The sequence below is a fragment of the Ovis canadensis genome, chromosome 25 (genome assembly GCF_042477335.2).
Source record: "Ovis canadensis isolate MfBH-ARS-UI-01 breed Bighorn chromosome 25, ARS-UI_OviCan_v2, whole genome shotgun sequence".
Classification (NCBI taxonomy): Eukaryota; Metazoa; Chordata; class Mammalia; order Artiodactyla; family Bovidae; genus Ovis; species Ovis canadensis.
This window is the reverse complement of record NC_091269.1, coordinates 28,194,702-28,216,974: the sequence shown is the minus strand read 5'-3', so window position 1 is coordinate 28,216,974 and position 22,273 is coordinate 28,194,702. Positions and strand designations below refer to the sequence as shown.

The window sequence follows — 22,273 nt, the reverse complement described above, 5'->3', positions numbered from 1 at the left end:
CCCATTGTTGCTTTTAATATTTACCCGCCTCCTGAGGAGACCCTCCAAAACCAGCAGGTAGGTCTGGCCCCGGCTCCTATGAAGTCACTGCTTTTGCCTTGGGTCTGATGCACATGAGACCTTGTGTGCACCCACCAGCAATGGTGTCCTTGTTTCTTCCAGTTCTTTGGATCTCCTGCACTCAATCCCTGCTGGCCTTCAAAGTCAAATGCTCTGGGGCCTCTTCTTTCTGATGCTAGACCCTCAGGCTGGGAAACCTGACATCAGCTCAGAAGTCTCACTCCTGTGGGAGAACTTCGGTGATATAATTGTTCTCCAGTTTGTGGGTTGCTCACCTAGGGGTTACGGTATTTAATTATATTGCAAGTGCCCCCTTTATCCTATCTCACTGTGGTTTCTTCTTTGTCTTTGGATATAGAATATCTTTTTTGGTAGGGTCCTGGCTGTTTCATCAGTGGTTGTTTAGCAGTTAGTTGTGATTTTGGTGTGCTCCTGAGAGGATGTGAGCTCAGGGTCCTTCTTCTCTGCCATCTTGTCCCAGGATATGCAATTATTTTCAAATGACAGTAATACTGTTGGATGAAGTTCATTTGAAATAATCTGCTATCTTATTAAGCAATCAAGTACATTATAATTATCAAAACTCAAGCTCTGCATTTTCAGCTAATAAATATTCAATTCTAATTTTACTTTTTTCTACTATGGCAATCTTTGTATACTCATCCAGAACAAAAGGAATTTTTATACTAAGATACCATGACCAATATCTGAGAGTAATTCTGATATTAATGTTTAATGTACACGTTTATTCCAGCAAGAAGATTCTTTTATCAATGTTTTCAGATGATGTAGGTCAGTGTTTACGTACCTGTCCTGTGTGCTCCGTTTCATCTTTGTTTATGAGATACATCAGAAAAAACCTACAGATACAGAGAGAGTAATCAGAAATGGATTGTATGGAAATAGCATAAACAGATACCTCTGATCTTGCTATGGGCTATGGCAGAGCATAGAAATGTGTCAAACATGCAGGGCAAAATAGAAACAAGAAAGCAAGGTGAAAAGACAGCCTTCTGAATGGGAGAAAATAATAGCAAATGAAGCAACTGACAAACAACTAATCTCAAAAATATACAAGCAACTTACGCAGCTCAATTCCAGAAAAATAAACGACCCAATCAAAAAATGGGCCAAAGAACTAAATAGACATTTCTCCAAAGAAGACATACAGATGGCTAACAAACACATGAAAAGATGCTCAACATCACTCATTATCAGAGAAATGCAAATCAAAACTACAATGAGGTACCACTTCACACCAGTCAGAGTGTCTGCAATCCAAAAATCTGCAAGCAATAAATGCCGGAGAGGGTGTGGAGAAAAGGGAACCCTCCTACACTGTTGGTGGGAATGCAAACTACTACAGCCACTATGGAGAACAGTGTGGAGATTCCTTTAAAAATTGCAAATAGAACTACCTTATGACCCAGCAATCCCACTGCTGGGCATACACACCGAGGAAACCAGAACTGAAAGAGACACATGTACCCCAATGTTCATCGCAGCACTGTTTATAATAGCCAGGACATGGAAACAACCTAGATGTCCATCAGCAGATGAACGGATAAGAAAGCTGTGGTACATATACACAATGGAGTATTACTCAGCCGTTAAAAAGAATTCATTTGAATCAGTTCTGATGAGATGGATGAAACTGGAGCCGATTATACAGAGTGAAGTAAGCCAGAAAGAAAAACACCAATACAGTATACTAACACATATATATGGAATTTAGAAAGATGGTAATGACGACCCTGTATGCAAGACAGGAAAAAAGACACAGATGTGTATAACGGACTTTTAGACTCAGAGGGAGAGGATGGGATGATTTGGGAGAATGGCATTCTAACATGTATACTATCATGTAAGAATTGAATCACCAGTCTATGTCTGACGCAGGATACAGCATGCTTGGGGCTGGTGCATGGGGATGACCCACAGAGATGTTATGGGGAGGGAGGTAGGAGGGGGGTTCATGTTTGGGAACGCATGTAAGAATTAAAGATTTTAAAATTAAAAAAATAAAAAAACTAAAAAAAAAGAAAAGAAAAGAAATGCTGTGGGGACCAAGAGCTTACCTCCTTTTAAAATATTTTTTCAAAAGAGCTAAAATGTATGCACCGGTCAAGTTATACTTCTTGGGAGCTGCTTTATGCCAGGTTTAGTGCCAGACCCTGCCTGCAACTATATCCTATTTATTCACTTATGGGGCAGGAACTGCAATCCTCATTTGGAAAATCAAGAATTAAAAAGGTTAAATAACTTCTAATATCACATACTTTTGAATCCCAAAGCCCACTTCAATGCTATTCTGTATCTCTTCTTTTAGATATTAAAATCAGGTTAGAAACAGATTAAGAATTAATATTGTACCAAAGTACAGTTTCTGGCTAGTCTTGAGTAATAGCTAGATTTCTATTTATTTAAAAAATGTCACTTTTATCTGTGTTTTCCAATAGTGCCTAAAGCACTCTGTATTTTCTCAGGAAAGAAAAATGAAGATTCACATATCTCTAGGGAGCAGATGGAACATTCCTGTTCGAAATAGGAAACACAGACAAAGCTCTCTGAGAGGCTTGGTACACACTCTGCTCATCCTTTACATCTTTTCATTTCATGATCTAGAAGGTATCATTCATATGGAGCATTGCAACTTCATTTCCTAAGTTAACCTACTCTTGAGGAAAAAGAACCACTAGCTGTGGGTGTTTCCCTCAGGGCGGCTTATAAGAAACCTGAGGCCGGTGATAATGAGAGGGGTTCTCTCTCCAGTTTCTCCAGCATGCTGAGTTGAGGGATGCCTGGGTATCGGGAGAGGCAAGGGAATGAGTCAGGAATACTCACAGATAATTGGCCAAGTTGTGTTCCTGTAAAGTGTGGGTTTCAAAGCCATGTGGCACGGTGTCAAAGTAATCATTGCCTATCCCACAGATGAAGCACTTGGTCTAGAAGACAAAGGCAAATATTCAAAGGTCAGAGTTGAGAAAGGAAAACATAACTCACCACTTGGGGGCAATTACTTGATTTACTCAGTCTACATAAAAGATCATCCCAGAAGGCTGCACCAAGTATTTGAATACCAGTTTAACCGCTGCCACAACTATATCTTATTGTGGAGTTTCGGTGACAAAGGAACCAGCAGCAAGAAGCAACAGAGGCAGAAAGGGTACAGGGTGATGATGGCTGAAAAGCAATGTCGTCTTTTTTTCTCCAGGCTGAGCGAGCACACCCAGGCTTGGTGATCACTCTTGTTTATGACACTGGCTCAAGTTTATGTCACTGGCTCTAGCTAGGCATGACTAACTGTGTCCTCAGTGGAAACCACAAACTTGGTACCTATCCTAGCCATGTCTGATGACCAAGTTTGGTTTGGTGCCCCCCGCCCACCCAACTATGAGGTATAGTGGCAGATTCATGCTGTATGGCAAAACCAATACAGTATTGTAAAGTAAAATAATAATAATAAAAAAAGAATCAACAATTCAGAGAAGGTCGACCACGTGCCAGGTACACAATTAACCAGTGGCCATGTGTTGGGGTGACAATCTACTCTAGAAATAGGATATGCCTTCTCTCCCTGCTTCGCTCCTGTCCCATCCCTCTCTTCACTTGCTAGGTCTGCCATCTGCAGGCCCAAAACCCAGGGAGAAGCAGGCTTTCCATTTTACCATTAGCACTGCCTATGTATCAACTCAAATGAGTTCAATAACTATTGTCCTCATGCAGCTCCAGATGCCCATCATCCCTGCAAATTAGAAGCTATTTTGTACCACTAGAGGCATGTTTATGATGCCCTGGATGCTAGAGCCTAGAATCAAGATTATTAAGATATTTTATAATTCTCTTTGCCTTACTGATCAACAGCTGCTGATGACAGAAAGGCTCCATTAAGCGGTCCAGTCTTGGACACAATTCAATGTTTCTTATATAAATAGGTTCACGCTTAACAGATTTCTCCAGGAACCTGCCCTTTGTTACCTCCCTTGGTCACTCTATGTTCAACTGAGCCAACATGCTTCTTTCTAGAGGCTCATGCCGGAACCTTGGTATCATTTCTGCTTGCTTCAAACTTCATCCTCTGCATATGGCCAATCACCAAGTTCTTTCCATGCCAGCTCCAAAGTACTCCTTGAGTCCATCTGGTTCCGGCCTCCTCAGCGGCACTTCTTTAGCAAGAGCCTCATCATCTCCTACCTAGAAAATGCTAACAGCTGCTTCCCTGTTCCTGGTCATGCCTTCATACCCATTTTAATTGATATATTTTTTTAAATTGTAAATCTGATCATGTCACTGCCCTGCTTAAAACCCTTTTCTTGTTTCCTAGCTTGTAAGTTATACTGTAAATTTCTCAAATGCATTTTTAGGCTCTTAATTAGTTGGCCTTCCTTTCCAGTCCTATTATTAGAATGTAATACTTCATCCTGCACCAATTATGCTTCCAAGGGAAAAATCTGCATATCAAATTCCTGAAAACCAGAGTCTTGGTATATAGAACCTCAGGCAGTGACATTCTCACAGAATCCAATGGGCATAGTGGGGGTGAGAAGGTTCCCTAAACTATCCTGTGCGTTCTCTCTCTCACATCCACACCTCTGCAATCTTCAGGCCTCAGTTTGTGCATCTCTTCTTTTAAGAACTTCCCTGATCATCCAAGATGAAATGAGACACAAGCCTCAAGGACCCCAGTACTCAGGGTTTCCTCCTGTAAGTGCTCACCGCACTGCTCTGTGATTGCCTGGTTACTAATCTGTCAGTGAATCCGTCATTTAGAATGGATGGTCTTCCCACTCCTGGAGGGGTGGATGGTGCCATATTACTGTCTGTATGTACCTGGAGCCCACCACCTTGCTCAACTATACTTATTGCCTGAACCAAAAGCAGGCCAATGAAGTTACACATTGTTCATGTTCTTCCCCCTTCCTCCCACTGCCATAATTCTTTGATGAAAGCTGTGAAGACAGAGTGTCCACAACAAAAACGTAGAGGGAGAAACAGACTTACCTCCATGTCTTCTTTGACCTGTTCCTGTTGGTCTCTTAGTTCCCCAAAAGCATCGATGATTAAACCTAGTGTTAAATAAAGACAGGATTTAATCTTTAGCAACCAGAAAATGATAATGAAATTCACAGCCCTTTGGCTAATCCTCCTAAGGGATGGGACCATGTACAGCTACACTGGGAAATGTATACACTGGATACTCCTATGAAGGCAGTAGCGATATCTCCTTGGGGTAGGGGGTAGAAACACACGCAGTTACCAGGCCACACACTATCCAAAAAGGGGTTTAAAAATGAAGCAACAGAGCAGGGAAAACTGGTTACCTTGGCATCAATAAATGTTCATGCTAAGAAAGAGCAATTGAGATTTATGGTTGTAAAGTACAGAAAATGCCACCAATAAGTTTTCAAGTGCTAATGTGCAAATCAAACATGCTTATATTCATTGTGAGGAATTTGCCCCAAATCTTTTTTTTTCCCCCACAAATTCCTTATCAATAAACTTCCCGTAATGTTATTAACTGCGGCAATCAGCCAACTAACGGCTTCTTTCTGCTCTGTCCCCTTTTCTCCTGTGACTTGCCTGACTGTACACTGTCTTCCAAGTGTTTTATGACTTTCCCTTCTTATAAAACACATTGTTGTTGCACTCAAGAAAGACATAAAGGGGAAGGTCATGAATCCTTTAAATGTGTTCCTGTGCTTTACTGAAAAAAAAAAAAAAAGGTACCATTTTTGCCTGTGGAATTTACAGGATAATGTGTCATTTATAGACATTTACTTCAAGGTAGGAAATATGTAAGCAGAAAAAGACAACATAAGTGATTTATCTAAGGGGGAAAAAAAGTTACCTTGGAATAAAAGGAGGGGAGAAAAACCACCCACTCCAAGTTACCTTGGGGTGAAAGAAGAAATGAGTGGGCCAACATGGTGCTGTGGTGCCATGTGAGGGGTTGGTTTCCAGCCCTGTGGGTTTGGATTCCAGCCCTGACACTTTGCAGCTGTGCACTTCAGCTGAATTACTTGACTTACTATGGCTCAGTTTCTTCAAAGGTGAAGAACAATACTCTGTTCATAGGGCACATGGAACAGACATCATTTTTAAAGAAATATTTTCTATAATCCATGGCTTAGAGCTTTATGTAATTTCCATGTGATAGACCCAAAGATGTTAAATGGCTCGCCCACCGTTAGTTGTAAAGGATGTCAGTGGCAGGGCTGGAACTCAGACCCGGGAAAGTGCTCTTTCCATTATGTTATTTGAAAGGAGTTCAAAGAAACCTGTATTCATCTCTTCCCCCACCCCTAGACCAAGGTCCACTACTCTTTGTTTTTCCTTCTACAGATTTCCAGTGAAGAAACACTGAAAGGAAAAGTTCTATTTGGCTTTTCCAGGAAACACTTGACAGTCTGACCCCATCTGTAATGTCAGCTTCAACAACAAGTAAGTCAGATCCTGGATCTTCTTGACCTTCAGTGGGCTTACCTTGTATTATGGCCAAGAGAATGACAATCACAAAAAAGAAGAAGGTGATGTCAAAGATGATTCGATATATCTCATACTCATCACCTGCCGGATCTTCAATTTCATCACCGATACCCCCTCCGGCACGTACTCCAACATACATGTGGAACATATAGCACTGGAAAAGAAAGGAATGGTATCACCTCCTGGAGGATCATTGCCCATTTTTATACTCAACACACCTAAGGTTCTCTCTAGCTCCTAATCTTCACTCTGGAAATGATGAGAATCTTTGCTTTCTACATCATCTCTTTTTGTGTCAATACTTGTAATTGTCATGCAAACACTTGACTCTGCTGTCTTTCAAACAAAACTCTGTACTGCATTCTCTGCTTAGCACCTGCTGACACACTTGGCAGGAAATGCATCTGGCATTAAGATCATACTAGGGGGCACAGAACTATATTTAATTGCATTGTTCAATTTTTTTTTTGAGCATAACAGACAAAGGAATGGGGAAGTAAAAGTCCAATGTATAACTGGATAGAATGTTGGAAATAAAGCAAGGAAAAAAATCAGACTTAACACTTATCATCCCCTCATCTCTCATATGTGGAATATAATGCAAAAAGGTTTTTAACTTTAATTTCTAGAATAAGGAAAAATGAGAGAGGCAGGCAAGAAATAGCAGCTCATCATTAACATGCTGAAATTTTAAAGTAACCAATAATATGTACTGCTGCAAATGTCCACTGCCGAAAAAAGGGTGCAGTAAAATGCTTTGGGGTGGGGTTTCTCAGCCTCATCACTATTAACATTTCAGACCAGATAATTCTTGGTTGTGGGGCTCCCCCCTCATATTTCTGGTCATTCCTTCTCAGACCAGTCGGCCACTTCTTCTTCATCTCCCTATCTCTTCATAAACTAATCCCCAGGATTGGGTTCTCTGACTTTTTTTTTTCTTTTAGGACATTCCCTTAGGAAACTTTTCTAGTTTCATACTTAAGCATCATCTGTGGTAATTATAAAATCTTTCTGTTTACACCCCAGGTCTCTTTCCTGAATCCCAGACTCGTATCTCCAACTTATTTTTCATTTGCTGTTTTATGACCTCATTTTATTATAATTAGTCCCATTATAAGAAGAATTTCTTGGGTTGCTTCTTTGTCATCTTGCATGAGCCCTCAGTTGTACCCAACTCTTTGTGGCCCTGGGGACTGTAGCCCACCAGGCTCCACTACCATGGGATTTCTCAGGCAAGAGTACTGGAGTGGGTTGCCATTTCCTTCTCCAGGGGATCTTCCTGAGCCAGGGATCAAACCCACGTTTCTTGCATTTCCTGCACTGGCAGGCAGATTCCTCTATCATCAGTGCCTAAACAATGTTCAGCATGTGATAGGCCCTTAAAACTCACTTGGGATGACTGAAGAGTGAAAAACTATGACTAGTCAGTTGTTTCCTGGAGAACAGCTCAGATATACCTCAAATTCTCAAGTAGTTTTACAGAGCACCAAATTCAAGCAAAGATTACAAGATAACACCAAAATGCTCATACAGACAGCCTGTGAGACCAGTGGTGTCTAAACTTAATTCCACATCCACATCTCCCAGAGGCTTAAACATTCTGAATTCCTAGTATCACCTACTGAATTAGTCTCTGGAAGTAAGATTTGAAGACACTTTAAAAAAGCCTTTGGGGAGATGCTCCAAGAGGCTCCTCAGTGTGGGTGAATGTGCCCTGGATGTGAGAAACAGGCCCAGGCCATCTTGGCTGTGTGTTCAGATGTACATGTATTTCTTCTAAGCTGAACAAAGTTGTTTTGGAACTATCAAGTACCTCAAAGAAATGTACTGCACTGAATAATTGTCAATCATGCATAAAAAGAAAGAACTGTTTTTTGGTGCAGCAAAGGAAAGGCCTGCAAAAACAACCGTTCTCCAGATTCCGAGTGTCCTGTCCGTTGTTCATTTTGGTTAAACTGTCAAGAGCTCTCCTGTTGTTCAGTAGCTCAGCTGTGTCTGACTCTTTGTGACCCCATGGACTGCAGCACACCAGGCTTCCCTGTTGTTCAACTCCTAGAGCTTGCTCAAACTCAGAACTCAAGTCTATATTGATGTAAGAACACACACAATTTGCATTCTTGATGGTAGTGGTCCTGTATATAATGAATAGATAACTGAAAATCTGGATCACCCAGAGAGAGAAGAAGGAAGCTTCTTCAATGATTTTTGAAATCTACATGACAAATTTTAACCTTCTTTAAAAAGGATGTTCAATGCCTTTTTGGAATAAGGCAGTATTTTCCACAGTCAAGTTGCTTGCCTGGCCAAATCCACCAACAGGGATGTTATTAAAGAAAGTCCTCATTGGACTGTAGGTTTTAGAACACAAAATAACGGACCCCTGGTCAGTTAGTACAAGAGCACTGATATGGTTGTCAAGACAAGGAACTGTAATTAAGTGGGGGAGACAGAGCAAGACGGCAGAGGAGTAGGTGGATGTGGAGTACATCTATCTCCACGGATACCAGGAATACACCTTCAGACACAGAAGTGCATGCAGAACACCAGCTGAGAGCAGAGGAGGAGTATCTGACCAGTGGAAAAGAATATATAGAGCCATGCAAAACTCAGTAGGATGAAGGAACTAGGGGGGAAAACAGGAGTGTTAGTAGGATTGGACCTGCCCTCAGCGGGTGGGGGAACTGAAGCAGGGGTCCAATCCCCATATCAGGGCAACTGTCTGAGTCAGAGGAGAAACATTTAAGGCTGAGAGTGAAACAACTAATCTGTGGCAGCCTAAATGGAATGAGACTCACACAGTCCTTGCTGCAGCCATACATACCCTGGACAGGAACACTGGTCCCCTGGAAGGTGCGGAGGCTGGGAGGTGGAGTTTAGAGATTCTGGAGCAACCCCAGTGTTAGGGCTGCTGTTGACTGCAGAGAGATGGATGGAGGGGATGTGAAGGAGGAGACTGTGGTAGGAAATGCCGGTGGAGGAAAGCCAGGCAGCCATGGAAGCAAGGGGATACTGCTGAGTCATGCATAGGGGTGGAACTGTCACCATAGCCTCTCTCTCCCCACAGGCCAGCACCAGCAGCTGAACAATAGAGAGGCTGGCCCATCCGTTGCCTGATGCACTGAACTACAGAGCAGGACCCCACCCAGGGTGCCCCTTTAAGTGCCTGATGCTCCATTCTAGAGAGCAGGACCCCAGCCGGGGGGCCTCCCTCTATATGCTGATGTGCCGAACAACAGAGAAGGACCCCAGGCAAGGGAGCCCGCTAAGCACCTGAATGGGCAGAGCTACAGAGATACTGGCCAAAGAGGCCTTCTGATTGCCAGCTACAGGAGGCTCAAAAAAGACTGATTGGATCATAACTCCTGCAGGGGAGGCAGTCCATGTCCCTGCACACTTGGTGCCCCCAGGGTCCCCACAAGCCAAGCAACTGCACCACCTCCACGCTCAACTCTCACTGGGGCAGAGCTGCCACAGGCAAAAAAAGTCTTGCCTCTAAGCTTGAAGGGTCACTTTGGTCATGTCTGACTCTGCAACCCTGTAGACTGTGGCCTGCCAGGCTTCTCTGTCAGGGAGGGGGCTTCTCCAGGCAAGACTACTGGAGCGTATTGGCCAATTCTGGTTGCCATACCCTTCTAGAGCACTATATTTCCTGCTGCCCTAGCTTCCAATCCTCCTGAGTACCTGGTGCTGCCAGAACCCCTGCAACTCAAGCAGCTGTACCACCTCCACACCTGGCCCTCACAGGGCTAAACCCATGTCCTCCAGGGCAGCCTCAGGAGCAAAGCCCAGTGGATGACTCACATGTAGAGTTAAAAATAAAACCACAATTGAAACCCAGGGGCAGTGTGGCTAAGGAAGAAGACCCAAAACCTTCCCATCAGCTGCACAAGCTGCAGATTAAATCCGCAAGATCAACTAGGCAGACTCTGTGTCCATGGAATATATAAAAGGCCATTGAGAGCTCCCACAGAAGAAAACACACTAGTTCTGATAGCTGTGGACATTGGAGGCAAGAATACACAAGAGTAGGACCAGATAAGAATCTGAGCTGCCCCCACAGCAGGTGCAGAGATCAGCACAGTATGGGATGGCATCCTAGGGAGGTGAGGTGGACTGTGACTCCCAGTGAGGTCAAGGTCTCTGACAACAGTGACTCAAGTAAAACATTTATTATTCTAAGTTTTTTATTTGTTCTGTGGATTCTTTTGGATTTTTTTTTTCATTTCTTATTTTCCTTTTGTCCCCCATATGTTGTAGTTGTCGATTTTATTGGCACTAAGAAATCCAATTAAGCTTTTTGAGCTTTTATTTTCTCAGTCACTTTTTTATTGTTGTTATAAACCTCTGCCTCTATGTTGGGCTTCTGCAGTTCTGTGGAGTTTTCCTGTTTTTTTTTTTTAAGTTTTTAAACCTATTATTTTTCTCTACATTTATTCCTTGTTTGCTTTTCCTACTATTCTTTTCCCCCTGCGGTTCATCTTTAACATATATAAATCTTCTTTTTCTACCTCTATTTAACTTTGCATTTCTATTCTTTCTTTCCTTTCTTGCCTATCCTCTTAACATATTTGTTAGTTCTCTTTTTATTGCTTTATTTCCCATTTAGCACCATGCTTTAGTTTTCCAGTTTGTGCTTTAGTTCTTAACTGGTAAATATAATTTTTTATATCCATTGTTTGCTGGGTCAATCTACTGTACTTTATTTTTGTTGTACTATTTTGACTTTGCTCATGGGTGCATATGTATATATTCCATTATTTTAAATATTATTTGCCTGATTTTGTAACTGCCATTTGTCTGGGGTTCACCTTTGGTTTCTCAAATTGGATATTTGTTTTAATCTCACTAAATGCCATAACAAACCACTTGTGGAATCTTGTTCCTGACCGGAGATCAAGCCTTGAGCATTTGCAGTGGGAGTACTGACTCCAACACCCTAGACTGCCAGAGAACTAACCCCAGGGAGCATCAGATAGTGAGAACTCACACAAAGGAAACCACGTGAATACAGGACCTGGCATCACCCAACCACCAGTAGCACCCTGTGCAGGATGCCTCATGTAAACAACAAACAAAAATACAAACTCAATCATCAGCAGACAGGATTACCACCTCACTCGGCCTTTCCCATCAGAGGAAAAACAAACAAATAAACAAAAAATCACCAAAAATCTCACCCTATATGAAGCTTACACAAACCACTGGATCAACCTTAGGAGGGCAGAAACCAAAAGGAAGAAAGAATTCAACCTTCTTCAAGGAAACAATTCAACTTTCCTTGAAGTCTGGAAAAGTAGACCTCAAACAAAATTAGTTAAAAAAAAAAATGAAAAGGCAGAGAAATACTACACAAATGAAGTAACAAACTAGAAACACATAAGTCCAAATAAATGACGAGGAAATAGGCAAACTACCTGAAAAAGAATTCAGAATAATGATAGTAAAGATGATCAAAAACCTTGAAAACAAAATGGAGAAATGCAAGACTTAATCAACAAAGATCTAGAAGAATTAAAGAATAAACATAAAGAGAAAAACAACACAATTACTGAAATTAAAAATATTCTAGAAAGAATAAATAGCAGAATATCTGAAACAGAAGAATGAATCAGTTAGCTAGAAGATAACATGGAGGAAATAACTTATGGAGGAAATAACTTTTGAAGAGCAGAATAAAGTAAAAATAAAAGAACTGAGGACAGTCTCAGAGACCTCTGCTGTTGCTGCTGCTAAGTCGCTTCAGTCATGTCCAACTCTGTGCGACCCCATAGATGGCAGCCCACTAGGCTCACCCGTCCCTGAGATTCTTCAGGCAAGAACACTGGAGTGGGTTGCCATTTCCTTCTCCAATGCAAGAAACTGAAAAGTGAAAGTGAAGTCGCTCAGTCGTGTCCAACTCTTTGCGACCCCATGGACTGTAGCCTACCAGGCTCCTCTGTCCATGGGATTTTCCAGGCAAGAGTACTGGAGTGGGTTGCCATTGCCTTCTACCAGAGACCTCTGGGACCATATCAAATGTACCAACATTCGAATTATAGGGGTCCCAGAAGAAAAGCAATGGCAACCCACTCCAGTACTCTTGCCTGGAAAATCCCATGTACAAAGGAGCCTGGTAGACTGCAGTCTATGGGGTGGCTAGGACTTGGACACGACTGAGCGACTTCACTTGCACTTTTCACTATCATGCATTGGAGAAGGAAATGGCAACTCACTCCAGTGTTCTTGCCTGGAGAATCTCAGGGACGGGGGAGCCTGGTGGGCTGCCGTCAATGGGGTCGCACAGAGTCGGACATGACTGAAGCGACTTAGCAGCAGCAGCAGAAGAAGAAGAGAAAAAGAAAGGGTATGAGAAAATTTTTGAAGAGATTATAGTTGAAACTTTCCCCAACATGGAAAAGGAAATAGTCAATCAAGTCCAAGAGGCACAAAGAGTCCCATACAGGATAAACCCAAGGAGAAACACACCAAGACACATACAAATCAAACTAACAAATACTAAACACAAAGAAAGAATATTAAAAGTGGCAAGGGAGAAGCAACAAGTAACATACAAGGGAAACCCCATATGCTTAACAGCTAATCTTTCAGCAGAAACTCTGCAAGCCAGAAGGGAATGGCAGGATGTATTTAAAGTATTGAAAGGGAAAAATCTACAGCCAAGATTACTGTCCCTGGCAAGGATCTCATTCAAAATTGATGCAGAAATAAAAAGCTTTTCAGACAAGCAAAAGTTAAGAGAATTCAGTACCACAAAACCAGCTTTACAACAAATGTTAAAGGGACTTATATAGTCAAGAAATACAAGAGAAGAAAAAAAGATCTACAAAATCAACCCCAAACAATTAAGAAAATGGCAATAGGAACAAGTATATCAATAATTACTTTAAATGTAAGTGGACTAAATGCTCCAACCAAAATACACAGACTGGCTGGATAGATAGAAAATCAGGGCCCACATAAATGCTGCTTACAAGAAGCCCACTTCAGACCTAAACACACATATAGAGTGAAAGAGGATGGAAAAACATATTCCCTGCAAATGGGAAGCAAAAGAAAGCTGGAGCATCAATCCTCATATCAGACAAAACAGACCTTAAAATAAAGAAGATTATAAGAGATAAGGAAGGACACTACATAATGATCAAGCGATCAATCCAAGAGGAAGACATAACAATTGTAAATATCTATGCACCTCAATACATAATAGAAGCACCTCAATACATAAGACAAACATTAACAGACATAAAAGGAGAACTGACAGTAACACAATAACAGTAGGAGACATTAACACCCCACTCACACCAATGGACAGATCATCAAAACAAAATTAATATGGAAACACAAGTCTTGAATGATACATTAGATGAGATGGATCTCAGTGATATCTTCAGGACATTCCATCCAAATGCAGAAGCATACACCTTCTTCTCAAGTGCACATAGAACATTCTCCAGGATAGACCACATCTTGGGTCACAAATCAAACCTCAGTAAATTTAAGAAAACTGAAATACTATCAAGCATTTTCTCTGACTACAACGCTATGAGACTAGATATCAATTACAAGAAAAAACTGTAAGAAACACAAACACATGGAGATTAAGCAATGCATTTCTAAATAACCAAGAGGTTACTGAAGAAATCAAAAGGAAAATCAGAAAGTTTCTAGAAACAAATGACAATGAAAACATGACAACTCAAAACCTATGGGATGCAGCAAAAGTAGTTTTAAGAGGAAAGTTTATAGCAATACAATCCTACCTCAAGAAACAAGAAAAACATCAGAGACAACCTAACTTTACACCTAAAACAACTGGAAGAAGAAGAAAAACCCAAAAGTTAGTAGAAGGAAAGAAATCATAAAGGTCTGAGCAGCCATAAATGAAAAAGAAATGAAAGAAACAATAGTAAAGACTAATAAAACTAAAAGCTTATTTTTTGAGAAGATAAAGAAAATTGACAAACCTTTAGCCAGACTCATCAAGAAAAAAAGAATCAAATTAACAGTTAGAAATGAAAAAGGAGAGGTTATAACAGACAATGCAGAAATACAAAGGATTATAAGAAACTATTATGAACAACTATATGACAATAAAATGTATAACCTGGAAGAAATGGACAGATTCTTAGAAAAGTTCAATTTCTAAGACTGAACCAGGAAGAAATAGAAATTATGAACACCCAATTATAAGCACTGAAATTGAAGGTGTGATAAAAAATCTCCCAAAAAACAAAAGCCCAGGATCAGATAGCTTCTCAGGAGAATTCTATCAAACATTCAGAGAAGAGCTAATGCCTATCCTTCTAAAACTCTTTCAAAAATTGAAGAAGAAGGAACACTTCCAAACTCATTCTACGAGGCCACCATCACCCTGATAACAAAACCAGACAAAGACAACACAAAAAAAAAGAAAACTACAGGCCAGCATCACTGATGAACGCAGATGCAAAAACCCTCAACAAAATTTTAGCAAACAGAATTCAGCAACACATCAAAAAGCTCATATACCATGTTCAAGTCTGGTTTATTCCAGGGATGCAAGGATTCTTCAATATAGACAAATCAATCAACGTGATAAAGCATATTAACAAATTGAAGGATAAAAACCATATGATAATCTCAACAGATGCCAAAAAAAGCCTTTGACAAAATTCAGCACCCATTTATGACTAAAACTCTTCAAAAAATGGGCATAGAAGGAACCTACCTCAACATAGTAATGGCCATATATGATGAGCCTACAGCAAACATTATTCTCAATGGTGAAAAACTGAAAGCATCCCTCCTAAGATTAGGAATGAGACAAGGGTATCCACTTTTATTGAATAATCCACTATTATTCAACATATTTCTGGAAATCCTAGCTACAGTAATCAGAAGATAAAGAAATAAAAGTACTCCAGATCAGAAAAGAAGTAAAGCTCTCACTATTTGCAGATGACATAATACTGTACATAGAAAACCCTAAAGATAGTATCAGAAAATTACTAGAACTAATCAGTGAATTTAGCAAAGTTGCAGGATACAAAATCAATACACAGGAATCACTTATATTTCTATATACTAACAATGAAAAATCATAAGGAAAAATGAAGGAATCAATCCCATTCACCACTGCAACTAAAAGAATTAAATATTTACAAATAAATTTACCCAAGGACACCAAAGAACTGTACACATCAAAGATGACATAAACAGATGGAAAGATATTCCATATTCCTGGGTAGGAAGAATCAATATTATGAAAATGACTATACTACCAAACCAAATCTACAGATTCAATGCAATCCCTTTCAAATTACCAATGGTATTTTTCACCGAACTAGAACAAAATATTTCACAATTCATATAGAAACACAAAAGACCCTGAACAGCCAAAGCAGCCCTGAGAAAGAAGAATGGAGCTGGAGGAATCGACCTTCTTGACTTCAGATTATACTACAAAGCTACAGTCATCAAGACAGTATGGTATTGGCACAAAAACAGAAATATAGACCAATGGAACAAGACAGAAAGCCCATAAATAAACCCATGCACCTATGGGTACCTTATTTTTGACAAAGGAGGCAAGAATATACAATGGGGCAAAGACAGCCTCTTCAATAAATGGTGCTGGGCAAACTGGACAGCTACATCTAAAAGAATGAAATTAGAACACTTCCTAACACCATACACAAAGATAAACTCAAAATGGATTAAAGACCTAAATGGAAGACCAGAAACTATAAAACTCTTGGAGGAAAACATAGGTAGAACACTCGAGGACATAAATCAAAGCAACCTCCTCTGTGACCCACCTCCTAGACTAATGGAAATAAAAACAAAAGTAAACAAGTGGGAGATGATTAAATTTAAAAGCTTTTTCACAGCAAAGGAAACTCTAAGCAAGGTGAAAAGACAACCCTCAGAATGGGAGAAAATAATAGCAAATGAAACAACTGACAAAGGATTAATTTCCAAAATATACATGCAGCTCATACAACTCAATACCAGAAAAGCAAACAACCCAATCAAAAAGTGGGAAAAAGACCTAAAAAGACATTTCTCCAAAGAAGATATACAGATGGTTAACAAACAGATGAAAAGATGCTCAACATTGCTCATTATTAGAGAAATGCAAATCCAAATTACAATGAGATATTACCTTACACCAGTCAGAATGACCATCATCAAAAAGTCTACAAACAATAAATGCTGGAGAGAGTGTGGAGAAGAGGAAACACTCTTGCACTGTTGGTGGGAATGTAAACTGATACAGCCCCTATGGAAGATGGTATGGAGATTCCTTAAAAAACTAGGGATAAAACCACCATATGACCCAGCAATCCCAATCCTAGGCATATACCCTGAGGAAACCAAAATTGAAAGAGACACATGTATCCCATTGTTCATTGCAGCACTATTTACAATAGCTGGAACATGGAAACAACCTAGATGTCCATCAACCAATGAACAGATAAAGAAGTTGTGGTACATATACACAATGGAACATTACTCAGCCATAAAAAGGAATGCATTTGCGTCAGTTCTAATGAAGTGGATGAACCTAGAACCTACTATACAGAGTGAAGTAAGTCAGAAAGAAAAAGATAAATATTGTGTTATAATGTGTATATACGGAATCTAGTAAAATGGTACTGAAGAACTTATTTACAGGGCAACAATGGAGAAACAGACATCGAGAACAGACTTATGGACATGGGGAGAGGGAAGGAGATGTATGGAAAGAGTAACATGGAAACTTACATTACCATATGTAAAATAGATAGCCAACAGGAATTTGCTGTATGGCTCATGAAACTCAGACAGAGGTCTGTATCAACCTAGAGGGGTGAGGTGGGGAGGGAGATGGGAGGAAGGTTGAAACGGGAGGAGATATATGTATACCTACGGCTGAATCATCTTGAGGTTTGACGGAAAACAGCAAAATTCTGTAAAGCAATTATCCTTCAATAAAAATTAATTTTAAAAAACCTTTGGATACTACATTAATTTCTTATAACTATTTGTCTAAAACAGTGCTTGAAACTGTTAACAGTGGATATGTGGGAAGAGAAAGTTTTATTTTCTCTTATATACTCTTACATACTATCGGAATTATTTTTACCATATGAATTTCTTGCCTTTATTGAGAAAAACTGGGGGCTATATGTTTTTCTCCAAGTCTGTCTTCACATGTGCTCAACTGTGGCCACATGAAACACAATTATTATTGCAGCTGCTCACTATTTACTTAATGAACTAGTACAGTCCTCCATTTCTGGCTTTTCCATCCTTGGGTTTGTTTGTAATGCATCCCTCCCCCTTGGGCTGGGGACTCAGTTTGGACAATCTACCTGCCTATCATCTGGCACTTCTCTGTGTCCAATTCTGGCCCTTTAACTTCTCACACTAATACCTATTGTGAGTCAACAGTGGATCAACTGCAGTTCCCCAGTCAGGTCCTAGAGTCCCAGCTCTCCAAGCCCTGCCTGTTGGACATGTATGTGACTAAGACTGAGAGGGTAACAGGCAGGAAGGCCAGGGGTCTCCAAATGGAGGAAATAGCCTGCAAGTGTCAGACATTTTTCTCTCTCTTAAGCGGCAGGAGGAAACTAGCGATATTTTTTCCTCCTCTATACAAATTTAAAAGGAGGTTTCTATTAAAATACCGTGTTGCCATAATGACACCTGGTTTCACCTGAAGTTAACTATTCTCAAACCTTGAGATAACCAATGCATTTTTCTTATGGAAATGTTTGTCTTAAGTTATGCTAATGTGCGATGCATTTACGCCAAACTCTGTCTTCAAGTCAATCGCTCAGAACCTACTTGACAAACCAGTATGTTATACTCAGATATTGTTTCCCTAATGTATGTAAACAAAACTATTTGTATGGTAATCTGTCCTTCTACAAGATTCAAGTTAATCATTTTATGGCCCAGGATGAATCATCTGGTGCCAAGATTATCCCAAAATACATCTTATGGGTGAGGGGCATGGTGCCATTCTGAATTTTAAGACATTCCTTTCTTTCATTAACAGACTGCTAGTGACTATATAACATCCAGCTGAAGACTAGCAGGGGGGTACTCTTTGTGCCCCCTTCTGATGCCTATGTCAGAAGCTTTCTCTATCTCCTTTATAGTTTAATAAAACTTTATTATACAAAAGCTCTAAGCAATCAAGCCTCGTCTCTGGCCCCAGATTGAATTCTCCTCCGGAGGCCAAGAATCCTGGGGCGTCTTTTCGTTCAACAACAACCTTTCAAGATCAGCTAATTCCTGCTGATGAAGATTTTGGATTACAATTTGGCTCCCCAAATAGAGTTTTTCTATGGGAAAAAGACTATCAGCTTGTTATCTGAACTCTTAATGAGTGGAATGTGAGTACCCTGACTCATATGTCTGACTCACAAGTCTGGTTAATGTGAGTCTGTCTTCAGGCGAATGATCCACTTTTACTTTCTAGATATTGAAGTTGAAAACAAGACCATGGGATGAGGCTAAATTACTGAGGTAAATAACTTCTTCTTTTTAGATTACTCTTCAGCCTCTCCAGCAGTATCCTTATCTCACTGCTCACCTTCATTCTATAATCGCACTAAGAATTTTAAGGAGGGAATTCTACCATATTTCATTAAAATGAAATATGGCCATTTTGTGAAAAGACAGGTAGAGTTTTGTGGATGTGATCAGTTAGACTCAATAAGATACCAAAGTTCTTCATAGGAAAACAAGTAAAATGCACAATTCAGCAATGGGATTTTGATACAGATATTCCCAGCATTCTCCTTCATTATCAGAAGTTATCAGCAGAAATATCAGAGAGATGGCTGCTGTGGTAGAATAGAAGGAAATGTGATCACCCACTCATATGGGGTGACAGGCTTTCAGCTATCAGATTATCATTCTGCTCCTGAAAAGGGAAATTCTTTCATTTACCTTCCTGCTCAGAGAATCAGCTTCAACCTGATAATAGGAGCTGGAGGGGCAATGCTGGGCAGCAAAAAGATTTACTACTTCAGAAAATCTGAGTAATGAGGAAGGAAGATGTCTGGTGCTACACAAACCAGGCCGGCGCAGTTGCTAATTCTCAAGATTTAACGTTCAGTGACTTTCCCCCTTGATCTACCTCCTAAACTGATACATTCTGGGGTTAATCATTGTTTATGTTGCCTTTAGGGAACACTGAAAGAGTAGCAGTTTCTAGTGAACTGGCGGCTTGATCCCTGGATGGGGAAGATGCCCTGGAGGAGGGCATGGCAACCCACTCCAGTATTCTTGCCTAGAGGATCCCAAGGAGAGAGGAGCCTGGCAGGCTACAGTCCATAGGGTTGCAGACTCAGACATCACTGAAGCAAGCAACTAAGCACGTCCACACACACACACATGCAAGAAAGATCCTTATAAGATCTTTATTTTGGAAAAAGAAAAAAAAGCAGGGCTAGGGATGAGTAATAGACATAAGGAGAGAAAATGAGAGACTGACTCTAGAGAAAAACAAATTATTCCTTGAGAAGATAAGGTAAAATAAGTAACTTAGAACAATTATCTAAGCAGGTTACTTCCCTAGGAGTATACTTTTTATCTCAACCACCTTGAAAGCTTTTTCTAAAATACATGGGTCTTTATATCTTCCCTGCAGTTTCTGACTCAAGGGATCTGGGGTTGGTCTTGAAGATCTGTGGAGTTACAAAGATTTTTCCTGGTGATTCCTCTAGGCATTTGAGGCTGAAAACCACTTCTTTTGTGATGAATGCCCTCACATATGACATGTCAGTCTCCCTAGCTACAATCTGCTTTTTGCTCTGAATTTAAAACTTTAGATTACTTTTCACTTTCTCCTCCTGCATTCATGGCAAAGAGGTTCAAATTCTATCAGGTTACTCCTGGTTTAATTAGATTCCCTGGATCAAAACACCATGATCCTAAATAAATAAATAAAGAAGGGAAGAAAGAAGGAAAAAAATTTAAGTATGAATCGTCACTAAACTCTGCAAAATTGCAGCCACAGTGCCACCTGCTGTAAGTTATGAAACACTGACGGGTGAATTAAATCCTTGGGAAAACCTGCAGTGTTCCTTGAGACCCAAAGAAGGGACCTGAAACAACAAAGGAGATGAAAACTCAGGGTGACAGCAATAAAGCAGGATGTGAGTGAGGAAAACCTATCTCAGATGAGAATGCTAGATTCTACCCGTTGAAAAAGAAATGCGAAGGAGACAGGCCTAAAGAAAGGATTCTCTAGAGGAATTACAATAATTAAATCCAACTACTTTCTACTCTGTAGGTATTTGGTTTTACTAAGCCTCCACTTTTAATAAACTCTACGGCTGTTGGCTTCTTCAAAATATACCTGCACAGGTATTTGTAAGAGGCAAATTAAAAGGGGTTTTCAGATCTAAACAGTTCCCCTCTTAGCTCAGCTGGTAAAGAATTCACCTGTAATGCAGGAGCCCCTGGTGTGATTCCTGCGTTGGGAAGATCCCCTAGAGAAGGCAACGGCCCTGGAAAATGGAATGTCCCTGGAGAAGGGAACAGCTACTCACTGCAGTATTCTTGCCTGGAGAAGCCCATGGACAGCTGAGCCTGGCAGGTTACAGCCCATGGGGTTGCAAAGAGTCAGACACAACTGAGCGACTTTCACTTTTCAGATCTAAAACTGAAAGGCTACTCTAGATAATGTGGCCTCGGACACAATAGTTATTAAGACCAGTCAGCTGGATTTGAACGTGTGCAAAACTACTCAGACTCTGGTCTGGTTCAACTGATTGAAAGCAGTATGTAGTTATAAGACAGGTAGGAACTGAGGTATGGTTTGTATCTTGGAACTGAGTTTTCTTCTGTAAGAAAGAAACACCTAAGATGAAAACTATGATGCCTCCAACCTCGCCTCAGTCAAAGGCAAGGTACGTTTACTGTTATGTGTAGAGACAGAAATACCTACAACAGAGTTGGTCAGGGGTAGTCTATATGGACAGAAATTCTTCAAAATGAACAAAATCCTGGCTGTAGCTCAGTTCCAAGCCCATAGTTGAAAAGATCAACAAGCCTATTTCCTCATCTGCAGGTGAGGCAAACCCCTCTACCTTCTTTATACCTATGTCATGTCATTGGGTAAAATCAGTCAAATAAAGGCAGTGGTCTTCCTAACCCAACTCTTGTTCAAATAATGCATGGATTCTTCTCATAATGAGTCCATTGGCAAAATTTACAAAAGCAGTGGAAATTCATTCCGAGAGCAAAATTCAAAATGTGGTCATCTAAGGATACCATTGACTTCCCTGGTGGCTCAGACGGTAAAGTCTCTGTCTACAATGTGAGAGACCCGGGTTCGATCCCTGGGTCGGGAAGATCCCCGGAGAAGGAAACGGTGATCCACTCCAGTACTACTGCCTGGAAAATCCCATGGACAGAGGAGCTTGGTAGGCTACAGCCCATGGGGTTACAAAGAGTCGGACACGACTGAGCGACTTCACTTCAAGGACACCATTAGCACAACTTGAATAGGGTCAGATATGACTCATGATGTGACAAGGAGAGTCCAGGATATTTGGCAGCAGGGGTGGGAGGTGGTCTTGCTGTGGCGGGAGAGGGGAATCTAAGTCACATATTGTTCCCACTCTGTGACACTGGCCACTGCATATCCCCGTCTGAAACCATTCCTCCTTTCCATCAATCTTGAGGGGTTCACCGAGCATCACACCCGCTGGGACTGAATGACTCCAGAAAAACTTTATGACCC

General features: G+C 40.6%; 1 protein-coding gene across 1 annotated transcript in view; it reads right to left on the bottom strand.

The window, feature by feature from the left end:
- RYR2 (ryanodine receptor 2) overlaps window positions 1–22,273 on the bottom strand; it is an 809,907-nt gene that overhangs the window by 10,440 nt on the left and 777,194 nt on the right. Inside the window, exons 101-104 of the mRNA XM_069571617.1 lie at window positions 6,544–6,700; window positions 5,062–5,126; window positions 2,905–3,005; window positions 869–920 (exon numbers count right to left, since the gene is read on the bottom strand). Of these exons, the coding sequence (XP_069427718.1) occupies window positions 869–920; window positions 2,905–3,005; window positions 5,062–5,126; window positions 6,544–6,700 (375 nt within the window). The remainder of the gene's footprint in view (window positions 1–868; window positions 921–2,904; window positions 3,006–5,061; window positions 5,127–6,543; window positions 6,701–22,273) is intronic.